An 11,432-nucleotide genomic window follows, 5' to 3' on the forward strand; every position below is an offset into this window, starting at 1 on the left:
CAATCACAATCAAATTAGAACTGACATTAACGTGGTCTTAATTTGCAGCAAATGAACTACACGAATGAGCGGATTATGAAGTTCTTGAATACCTCCAGACTGCACACGAGAGCCAACGATTCGCTGAGTGATATTTTCCAGCTAAATGAGCACGAAATGGACTACCACCTGAAGCGCCAAACGCAATGCATCTTCTACATTCAGCACAACTATGGCAGGCATCTGGTGCACTATCTAAAGGTAATCAGCCGGATACAGGCATCATAGTAGACAGTATATCAAGCAGGGAGCTAATCCCTGGAGTGTTTGTTTTTATTTTCATTTATGTGTACGATAATTTATGCCAAAAATAAAAAGACAATTTTTTTGTTACTTTTTATGCAATAAAAATAAGCAAAACTAAGTGATTCAGCCACCGATAGTCCTACAGCTTATCCCTTAACTAAAGGCTAAAGTTCGTTAGGCAAAACTGCAATGTAATACAATTTATTCTGGTTAGGACCAGAAGCATGCCAGGAACAAAACTTGAAACTATTTGCAGGCAGGCGGAGGCTATGGGTGGGCATTCCGGCATTTCCCTTGGAGCACGCGGACAGATAAATCGATCTGGATTGTAGACCAAAACAATGCAAGTAGCAGAAACAACTTTTAAAAATTGTACTTGTCGTCCACAAAAGCCGCCAATGAGCAGGGCAGGGCAGGGCATGGCAGGACTGCACAGCGCTTCGCCTTTTTGCTTTGGCTTTGGCAGTGAGTGCACAAGCTGAGGATTCAATTATGGTTGGGTCTGGCACACCGCAACCGCAAGCAGCCCTCCCACACTGCTCGATTGCTCGGTTTCTTGGTTGCTGGTTGCCTGCTCGCTTATTGACGCCCCAGGTTGACCTTCTTTATGTGTTTGACATGTCTCCGGTAGGAGCCACAGCCCCCACCACACACACACCGGGACTAAAATGCCTTACTTCTATTGTTTAATGTTTATAAAAGGTGTGCATTTTACGACTCTGCTGTTTCTTGCCCTAAAGTTGCTCTCCTCCACCCACTGTGTCCGGTTCTAAGTCGCAAAAGTACAATGAGGAATGTATGAATAAATGTACATACATATATGTAGGCTTTAAAGTGAGCTTTCCTCCAATTTAGTAGTCTCTTTCTGGTAACCCATTTGCTGCTGTCCAATTAAAATGCATCCAACAAGATATAATTCCCATACAATTTAATGGAATTCAATAGATGAAATGCAACCAATTTGCCATTCGAATGGAGCAGAGGCCGAGGCCTAATGACCTGCATTTAAAATGCTTTTAGTGCTGTGAAATTGAAACAGCATTACTACTCGTGAATATTATTTGTGCGAGCACAAGGCCACACAACTAATGCATTAAGACAGCTTTTGCTCCTTCTACTTGCTGTTCCTGTTGCTGCTTCTAAGGGTCCGCTTCTGGCTTCCATTTACGAGTGCTGTTTACTCACATGTGGCATGGCATTAAGTGTAAGTATTTATGCATAAATCTGTGCAAAAGTACAATTTCTTACGACGACTTCCCTTGAATCCAAGACTACTAAAGCAGGCCTCGGGTGATTTGAAGCCACGGGCACTGCGGGATTACTCTGTGACGGTTATTACAAAGTAGGAAAATAAAAGGACATTACACACACACACACACACCAGACGCAAAAACGCAAAATCCAACGAATTATTCATAGCTTATAAGAATGAAACATTGGAAAATTAACGTACGGATACGCCCTGCACGCTCCCAAGAGGAGCGTGGGCCTGGGACATAAAGCAAATAAAATCAACAAAAAATCAAATGCAATTTTATCTCAAATGGTTACTTATAAAAAATTGATACACCAGCCAAAGCAGAGCAGGGCAGAGCATAGACAGCTTGCAGGAGGGAAGTTCTACAAAAAAAACAGAGAGACGAACGTACACAAAATATTTCAAATATGTTTTGACACTGGCAGAGGAGGCCGAGGGAGGAGAGGGAGACCGCCCTTGGCAGTCGGATTATTCATATTTAAAATCAAACATACAAATAGCACAGCCCACTGGGGACTTTTTGTACATTTGTCGCAGCTTCTAGGCCAACTCTCTCTCTCTCTGGCAAAGATGCCACACTCCAAAATACTCTCGTTCTCGTCTCGTCTAATATAGATGGAATACTTAAATAAACATGCAGGATGCAGAAGAGGAGTGTCTCTCCCTTAAAGCTGTTGGCAGTTTAAAGTGTTTAAACCACAAAACAAAATGTGCGAATCGAAAATGCGTTTGATAATTCATAAATAGCAAGTCGTTTTATTCGCAAAGAGGTTTACATTCAGACATTTATATTTACATGAAAAGTATTCGTAGTTGTATTCGTATTCGTATTCATACTCCTATTCATACTCATACTGGTTACGCAGTTACTTATTTTGTACAACTTAAGTCGGCAGCTTAAAGCGAATTGATTGGTTTGTGTGTAGTAGGGAAATGTTTGAAATTCGAGGAACCAGTAACAGTATTTACAGCTTAAACATGATCGAACACTTGTCTATGTATAAAGATTTTAACTATAAAAACATAAACATTTTGGACTATTATTTTGTAGCTTCTTCTAAAGCTGCTTCTGTCTCCCAATGTATCCTTATTCGAAAACAACTTCAAGTAGCATTTGTAACATGAAAATCCATCATTAAATATCCGTTTGATATGTGCAAATGGGTGGGCTGCTAGTGCGTGGAATCATTCACATACATCGAAGGTACTTGGCATGAGAGCGGACTGAGAACTGCATTTGGAACATTAGTTGATAGATATTTGTGTTAAGCTTTCTGCTAATCTAAGCTCTGCTAAGAGTATAAATTCGAGACCTAAATAAAGTAAGCTTATAGCCAGGTTTTGTCATCGGCTGCATCCTTCTCGTTGCCCGGCACTGCCCCTGTCCGACCACCCAAATTGGCGCGTCGATAGTTATTGTTGTGCGGCGATGAGGAGCAGACAATCTGCGTCTGCAGCTGCAGCTCAACGTTTTCCAGGGGTAGGGCTGCAGGGTTCGTCGACTGTCAGGAGAGCAGCTGCGTGGTTTGACTTTCCATGGCCAGAGCGGAACTGCTGGTGTTGCTGGCAGCACTGCTCTGGCCAGGCCAGCGATGCTGCAGCTCCTGCTGGTACGGCGCTCGCTTTCTGTTGCTGTTGCTGTTGCTGTGGCTGTGGCCCAGCTGATCCACTGGCGCCGAGTGGCGATGCAGGCTCTCATGCTGCTGGCTGGCACGCAGCGGAGCATTGCGCAAGACTCCTACAAATAAATATAAATAATAAAGAATATAATTTGGATGCTACAACACTCACCACAATGTGATATTCGATGCGATTTCGGGGAGCTGGGGCAGGTGTAAAGTATAGACTTTTGTGTGTCTGTCAATAGTAAATGGAACTCTCATTAATTATATCCCACACTCCTCAGGAATTAGAGTGTTTTTGTGGTCTTACCATTCCGCTTAATACGATTGTGATCGGGTGAACCGGAGCAGGAGTATCGTGAGGTGAGATTGTCCCTTCGGTTGAGCGAATCTGCGCCCACGCGCACGAACAAACACCAGCGAAAGACCATCTTAAAGCCGTACCTAAAGCTGCAAGAGAATGCAGGGAGAATGTTTAAACTAGAGCTACTGCAAATGGCTACAATCAAATTCAATTTAATGCACAGGAGGCGTTGGGCGTGGCAGTGTGCTGCTAGCTTATCTATTTCCGTTTCCGCTTCACTCGTCGTCGCTTTAGCAGATCGACGGACAAATTATTCTGCGCCCTCTTTGGATTACAATTTATAGCCTCGCAAGTGTTGTCGCTCTATTTGTACAGCCGCGTATAAATTAACAAACACCTTCATTGTCCTTATCCTTCGTCATTTGCATAAGGGTCTCCACCGCTCTGGCACTGACTGGGGTACTGCTGCTGCTGCCACTCCATACTGGCGCCCACCCATCGATAGTCAGATATCCGCTGACTGAGCGAAATTAATTGCAATCGTTACGTTTTCCCGGATACGAACACGGACACTGGCGCGTGAACAGTCAAACAGTCAAACAGTCAAACAGTCAATTTGTGGACAGCACCACGTTTGACCTTTTTTTCGAGTGGTGGATGCATATATATACAGATATGAATATCCATCGTTATGATGGTGTCATGGATTAGCAAACTATATTCATGTGTGTACACTGTCCAACATGGTTGATTATGAGTGCCACAAGAGCACAGCAAGTACAGACATCAATTTGCAGGCAGCTCCCTTGCTGAGATGGAAAACTCAACATCATTTTGTGTGTGCGTGTGTGGCGTACTCACCGCGAATTCATCCAGCAGTAAATGATGGGATTATACATGGAGTTGCTCATCGCCAGCCAATAGATGGCCAAATAGAGTTCCTGTATAAAGGGCGCCTCCGTGATGGCCGGATAGCAGGACGTGACCAGAAAGTAGCTATGGAAAGGCAGCCAGCAAAAGGCAAATATCAGCACGACGACAATCATCATTTTTACCACCTAAACGGGAAGAGAGGAGAACAGAGACGAAACAGTAAATAAATGCTACAATTTATGTCTTTAAATCTTTAACTTTAAAAGAGAAATCTCTCTCTCTCTCTCTTAACTGAGAGGAAATAAATTAAATGTAAATTGCTTACCCGCCGCTTGCTGCGCACATTCTCCGTTTGCCTGGGCGTGCACTCGCCGATGGTCTTGGAGCCCCACAGCTCGATGCCCACGCGGGAGTAGGTGACCGTCATGGACACAATGGGCAGTATGTAGGTGAGTATCATGATGAGTATGTTGTAGCTAAAAGTTGCAGGAGTTGCAGTGAACAGACCAGACATCATTGTTACAAAAATCCTTTATAGTTAGTCGGGCAAATGTCTGTGAAAGCCCATTATCTATGGATGCACATTGTTCTGCTGCGAGTTTATTGAGTAAGTAGCAATTTGGCTATGAATCTAAAATTAATGGCCTTGCATGCGACACACACGGAACAGCCAGGACACAGGGAGCGCTTCAACCAAATAGCCGTACAAAATGGCTGTAAAAAGCAACACGTTTCATGTGCCCCCACCCAGACTCTCTTCCGCCTCTCTGTCGCCTGCTTTTTTATGCCCCTTGTTTGGTTGGTTGACTTCGGTTCGGTTTTGGCTGTTTGGCTGTTTGTCGTTTGTCGTTTGTCAACTCACTGCCAACTGACAGCTCCAAATGTCCGCTTTTACGACTCCTATCTCATATCTCTGGCATCCACCTACCCGAATGGCATGTGGGCTGCGGGTGTGTCATACTCCAATGTTGCAGTCTCCGATTGTCGTACATGCACGTGCAGCTGCCTCTGCCTCTGCACCTGTCCTTGCACCTTTATTTCAGAGGCAGCAACAAAAGCGTTGACTTGTGCTTGACTTTGCCCCCGTGGCTGGCATCCGTTTGCTCGTAAATTCGTCACAGCTTATGCCACCTCAATGATGAGGAATCCCTTTCACCCCTCGGTTTTCTATACTCACATATACTCCAACATGGAATGATTCGTTTGACCATCCGGCCATTCCGGATAGCAGACGGTCCTTGTGCTGTTGCCCTGCACCGGCACTTCCTCTGTCTTGTAGAAGATCATCATGGGGCAGGAGATGAGGGTGGAGGCCAGCCAGATAACCGCGGCAATGGCCAAATTGCATCGCTTGCTCATCCGGGGCTGCAGTGGCCTCATAATGGCCACGTATCTGCCACGCACACACAAAACACAACACAACAAAAAAAACGAGAGATTTTTAATACAATCAAAGGGGAGCGCACCGGTCCTCGGGCATTCTGAAACTTTTGGCAGCGCCCGCCAGAGGCCAAAGCGGAAACCATAAGCAGATTATATAAATGGGTCTCGCATGGAGAAGCCAAACAAAAAAACCTCCATGAAATGCAATTTGGCGGCAGGCCGCAGCGGCATGTTGGAAAATTCCGAAAATTGAATTAATTCGTTCAATTTTCGTCAGAGCAAAGACCATTAATTGCGTACGCGGACTAGGCTACAATCGACTAAGGATAAATAGGCTCGAAATTATGGGGTTTTCATAGGAATGGGAGGATGCCTCAATTTCCAGTAGATTAATTCAACGCAAAGGCTCTTTTTTCGGGGTTTGCTCTCTTGACAGGCAATCGTTTAAGTTTTTTTTTTTGCATTTTTATGTATATTTATGCTGGCAGGCAAAAGAAAAATCTCCATAAATCGAATGAATGGGTTAGCCCGCATATAGACATAAATCTATCATAACTTGAAGTCGTGATTGATATGGGTTGAAGCGTGTCCCTTGAAGTATTCATAAGCTGCCGCCTGGATTGTCTGGATGGGATGATTTTTATGCTCTGCCCTGCCCAATCCACTCACCTGTCGATGGAGATGGCCATTAAAGTGAAGACCGAGGCACAGATGCTCAGCATGGCGATGAATTGTGAGATTTTGCAGTAGAGCTCCCCAAACGGCCAGTCGCTGTCCAGCATGTAATAGTAGTTGAAGGTCACATTCAGGCTGGAGACCATGGCATCCGCAATGGAGAGATTCACTGGAGAAAAAAACAAAGAACCCAAGTCAGAGGACTCTGCTGCTTATCTGGCTGCTGGTTCAAGTGGCAACAGTAAGAAAATTATGGGGACAAAAAAGGAAGAAAAATCAAAAAAGAAACAAAGAACTTAGCTAAGGCAGTCGGGACACCTTTGGTTATTTATTTATGCGTTGTACATTTGTAATTAGTGGAGGAGTAAAGTGCACTTTCACTTGGCGGACTTTTCCGGCCATGCATATTTGTTTGCCTGACAGCTGAATGGGGGAAAACACATCCGCTGGCTGGCTGGCCATCATTCATTACTTTGATATTACTTTTTATTGTGATTTACATGCCAATGAATCAGCAGCAGCAGCAACAACAGCCACAGAATGGAACAGAACAGCGCAAAAAAACAAAAAGCGATATGCAAAAAAAAAAAGAATGAGAGAAATCAAGAAAGTGAAAGTGTCTTTGCCTTTGTTTACTTTTCATTATCTGCCGTGGAAGATAAGGTGACAAAAGAAACACGAAAAACAACGGCACAAACAATAAAACAAATGTTCTATGCCTGAACATTAGCCACCGTTGCCCTCCGTGTTCCATGTTCCACGTTCCATGTTCCACGTTCCACTTTTCTAGTTCTTCTCTGTGCTCTGCTTTGCTTTGCTCTGCTGCGACGCCCACGACACGTCGCGACGTGTCGCATTCTAACAAACGACCTGCCCTGCCCTGCCCTGCCCTGCCCTTCACCTTGGATGCTGCTTATGGTGCCTGCGGCTTGGACCTGTCAGCCACGTAGCCAGATATCGATTCACAGCCTCATTTTAATTAATAACAAAAGGAAACTTTTCAGTTATGCCCCCCCCCCCCCCCCACACACACACAAACACAAATTCCATGAACTACACCAAAAATACTCTCGATTCGCAAAAACTAATTAATGGCAAATAATGAAGTATTCAAATCGGTTTAATTTGCGTTTAAATATTTACACAGACTGAGAAACTCTGAAGTATTTGTCTTGCGTTTGCTGAGAAAGTCACGCGACTCTGGCGTGGCTGTAAATACTCTTTTTCTGCTCAACAAACTCAAACAAAAGATGCAAATACGCATTGATAATGAACCCAAAGAAGATTAACAAACGGTGACTGAATGCCCCGCTACCCCCGGTTCTTCCTTGGTAATGGCTGGAGCAGTCGCTGCCATTTCGGCTGATTGTGATGTGAATTTAAATTTTTGGTGCTCAGAAATGATTAAAATGTCAGAACTTGTTACCAATAATAATCATAATAATAATAATAATAATAATAATAATAATGATTGCCCAATGTGCAAGTAAGTATTTATAAATGCAAATTCATCATGGCAAATGGCCCTGCCAAAAGCCCTTCGAGCTCAGTGGCCATTTATGTACGTTAGTTTACATAACATAATAATGATTATCATAATGATAATGATGATTATAATCATTAACGAAAGAGGCCAGCATCCGATTACCAATGCTGAGGGTAGCATAGAAAGCAGCAGGCAGAGGCAGAGGCAGAGGGCAGTTTGCCTTTTTCCATTGTTTGATTTTGATCTTGGACACAGGAAAAGAGGCAGAAGAAGCGGCATAGGGACACGCAGTGTAGGGCGGGTGTTTACCCATTGTTTTAGCCATGCTTTGTGCATTTTTGCTGTCTTCTTGCCCTAATGGTTTAGACCCTGCAAGTGGAACTGCCTTCCAATGTACTCCCACACGATGCATAAACTTGCAAGGAAGCTGCGTGCGCAAGTATTGTGTGTCCATCAGAAAAGTTTACCGACACCCAGCGGGCATCCTTGAATGCCTCATAAATGATGTCCTTAATGTCGTTATCACGATTATGCACTGCCGCAGCAGCACACACAACACACAACACACACATCTTTCGAAAAGTTTTCAAAGTCGGGCAAAGTTTTTGTATGTGTTCTGTCAAAAGATGCATTTGAATTATTAAAATGAACATTCCTGACGCGCCACGGCACCCATCTACACTGCAAAATAAATGCACTTGGAAATGTGAAACGTGACTGAACGAGAGATTCAATTATTAGAAGCCATCGCCGAGTCAACAAGCAAACTTGATAGCTCGAGGCGGAGGATATTAAAATTAATGACATCATAGATGACAGCAGGTTCCGCCAGTCCCGCTGCTCTGCATGCTTTGGATATTTGCAAAGGTAATGTTTGCCAAGGTGCACAGTGCACTTAATTGGATCAAAACTGCAGCCATGCTTGCACCCAGATTGTAATTAACATAAAGCCAAAAACAAGCGAAAACACAAACAGCGCCTTGGGCATTAATTAAAGGGTGTAAAGCACATGCACACAAGTTAATGATTTGATTGTTTGCACAAAGGTTACAAAGGATATCCCTGTGTCGCATGCGTGATATTTGCATGGCACACGTGCCTTTGCCCGTAACGAACTACTCACCTATGAAATAGTTGGTGACTGTTCGCATGCGCTTGGTGGTCATCACAATCCATACGACAATTAGGTTGCCGCCCGTTGCCACAATGACCATGCCGCCAAAGAGTATGCTCCACAGGATCTGACGCCACCAGGGCATCACGAATGCAAACGAGTCGGCCGTCTCCATGGCTGGGCCAGTCGTGCCAGCAGCCTCCCCGGCAGCCAGCGGCACAACCGTCGACACACTGCACAAAGGAGCAGCAGGAGGAGGAGGAATGATTGTAGGTGGAACAATGGCGGAATTAGTGGCATCGAGATTAAGTGTGTGTTATGTTTCATGTCAGCCCACAGCCTCGCCCTAAAACGACTGCCAAGTGGGTGATGTGTGATGTGTGATGTGATGTGTGTGTGTCTCTATACGTAACCATGAGAGTGCCTATGTGTGTGCGTGTGTGTGTTTGAGAGGATCCTGCTTTCCAGGATGTTGTCGCTATTAAGCATGTGTAATTGTGCGTGCGTTGACAAATCCGTGTTCTGCTGCAGCGCCGTCTGCCACATAAAACATTTTTGGGTTTGCTTCAAAAGCGGCCGGGAGACATCCCCCATCGTCGGCTGCTGCTGTTGTCGTCGTCGTCGTCATCTTTTTAATATTTTTCGTGTGCCTCGAAAGCTTGTTTATTTAGGTTCACATCTACAAAAGTGTTTGTATAGACGACGACGAGGGGCATAGAAATGGGAGCAGGGAGCTTGGCAAAGGATTTGCTGTGGCGCCACACTCAACTCCGTCAGCCTGTAGCCTGATAGTCCGCTAGTCCGCTAGTCGGTCTTTATTGGACACACATACTTGCAAGTACCGGGGGGAGATGTCATTTAATATGCACATATTGTGTTGAAGAAGGCCCATAACTGCCAGGCCAGGACAGGCCAGGACAGGCCAGGACAGGCCATGACTCCCGGTGAGTCATTAGTGTTTGCCACTCCACTCTTCAGAGCAATTAAAAATGTGCACACATAAGTAATTCTCACTTTACAGTGGGGAAAACACAGCCCGAGCTGCTCCCATCTCACATGACGAACTGCCTGAAATTTACATACATAAATTCCCATTTATTTGAGAGCCTTCTCCACGGCAAAGAGGATTATTGATTTGTTGTTTTTTATGGGGCGCGTGGCTAGTTTTTTCGTCATGGCAAACAATGGCAATGCCTACAGCTGCCAGTGAGCTTTAAAGTGCTGAAAAAGGTTTCAAATATTTGCAGAAGAAGGACACATCCAAATATCATAATCAAAGCCTTCAACTTGGCAGCTGCGAAAGGGTGTACAGGCTTCGTTTTGTTGCTGCTGGTCTCGCTTTTGTTTTCCATCTTTTTTAACCATAAATCGGAGAGGAATCAAAAGCAAGCATAAAATCAAAGAATGGAATGATACTTTGGGGCTGTTATTGGAGAGCAAAGAAAAATGAAAAGGAAAGCCATTTTCGATGCGTCAAATGCAGTCATGGCAGAATAATTATCAGCCACAGAGCGAGAGGACTGACTGAATGTTACTGCAGTAACTCTAACAGTGGGACTACAGCTGGGAGACGTTTTGCACCGATTTCTGTTCTCCGAGTGTTTGTGCCTCTGCAGCGTAATGTATTTGAAACGGAAATAAAGAGCTGCCACAGAATGATTGAATGACTGACTGAATGACTAGCGCAATGAAGGCATCATTAGAGATGCAAGAAACTCGCACAAAAGAAACGTAGAACTCCGCAGATTTATGGGCTTACCCCACACACTCGACGCTTGCTGTTTGTGTTTGTGTTTGTGTGTGGATTAATTGAGTTTTGTGTGTCATAATTAGGCATTCGAATGGGGCTCAACTTACTCCTGGCTGAGATTGTAGGCGCTGCCAGCTAAGTCTGGGCTGTAGTCGGGCAGTGGCGTGGCACTGCTCAGGGCATTGTACAGCAAGACGGCGGGTGTGCTCCAGTTGCTCCAGTTGCTCCAGTCTACAGACTCATCACCAGCCAGCCCTGTGCCGCTGTGGTCCTCCATCATTCCTTGCTCCGCCAGGACTTATTGCTCTTTGTCTTATTGTGTGTGCGCAGCTAATGTTGCGTGTCCCTCTGTGTGCTTCTCTTTTATTTGTTGCTATTTGTTTTCCATTTACCAAAGCCTGGAACCTGAAACGACAACACATTGGTTAATTTCTTTTAATGTTTTATGTTGTATTTTTAGTTTATTTCCATTTATTTTTTTTGCATTTTCTTTGGCTGGCTTGATTCAAAAGTTTTTGCAGTTTTTTGAGAGGTCCTGCCCTTACGTGCTGCGATTTCGATTCTTTTCTTCTCTCTTTTTGGATACGTGACTTTTACACACCTCACCTCTGACCCACGCTCCTGCCCCTCCTCCTTCTCGACTCATTTGTGGGCTGTCCCATGACCTTCCAAAGAACTTTCT

At 44.5% G+C, this 11,432-nt stretch overlaps 2 protein-coding genes and 1 long non-coding RNA gene across 6 annotated transcripts in view; 2 read left to right on the forward strand and 1 right to left on the reverse strand.

The window, feature by feature from the left end:
- Positions 1–348, forward strand: part of LOC117583617 (vacuolar protein sorting-associated protein 13B) — a 12,131-nt gene extending 11,783 nt beyond the window's left edge. For 3 of the 4 annotated variants that reach the window (XM_034272059.1, XM_034272060.1, XM_034272061.1), the window contains exon 13: positions 49–330. In XM_034272059.1, the coding sequence (XP_034127950.1) occupies positions 49–267 (219 nt within the window). In that variant the 3' untranslated portion in view covers positions 268–330. Of the gene's footprint in view, positions 1–48 lie in introns of all 4 variants that reach the window. The other variant, XM_034272062.1, reaches the window with a different exon arrangement.
- The window catches only part of LOC117583641, a 22,943-nt gene extending 20,463 nt beyond the window's left edge, over positions 1–2,480 (forward strand). Inside the window, exons 2-3 of the long non-coding RNA XR_004573803.1 lie at positions 1,896–1,902; positions 2,470–2,480. This is a non-coding gene — a long non-coding RNA (uncharacterized LOC117583641). The remainder of the gene's footprint in view (positions 1–1,895; positions 1,903–2,469) is intronic.
- Positions 2,280–11,146, reverse strand: LOC117583623 (tachykinin-like peptides receptor 99D). Its single transcript, XM_034272071.1, has 9 exons — positions 10,858–11,146; positions 9,010–9,233; positions 6,395–6,569; positions 5,520–5,735; positions 4,668–4,818; positions 4,331–4,527; positions 3,476–3,615; positions 3,335–3,400; positions 2,280–3,281 (listed from the first exon to the last, which is right to left on the reverse strand). The coding sequence occupies exons 1-9, from the start codon at positions 11,028–11,030 to the stop codon at positions 3,049–3,051; spliced, it is 1,575 nt and encodes a 524-aa protein (XP_034127962.1). The 5' UTR covers positions 11,031–11,146; the 3' UTR covers positions 2,280–3,048.
- Between the last annotated feature and the right edge of the window lie 286 nt (positions 11,147–11,432).

Source organism: Drosophila guanche, unplaced genomic scaffold (genome assembly GCF_900245975.1).
Source record: "Drosophila guanche unplaced genomic scaffold, DGUA_6, whole genome shotgun sequence".
In the NCBI taxonomy this organism is placed as follows: domain Eukaryota; kingdom Metazoa; phylum Arthropoda; class Insecta; order Diptera; family Drosophilidae; genus Drosophila; species Drosophila guanche.

Bases quoted from the DNA above. Each gene is read 5' to 3' on its own strand.
- LOC117583623 (XM_034272071.1), bottom strand. From the start codon at position 11,030: ATGATGGAGGACCACAGCGGCACAGGGCTGGCTGGTGATGAGTCTGTA. The intron at 5,736-6,394 runs GTGAGTGGATTG...TGTGCGTGGCAG, and splicing joins ATGGCCATCTCCATCGACAG to ATACGTGGCCATTATGAGGC. The intron at 4,819-5,519 runs GTGAGTATAGAA...TGCAACTTTTAG, and splicing joins CATTCCATGTTGGAGTATAT to CTACAACATACTCATCATGA.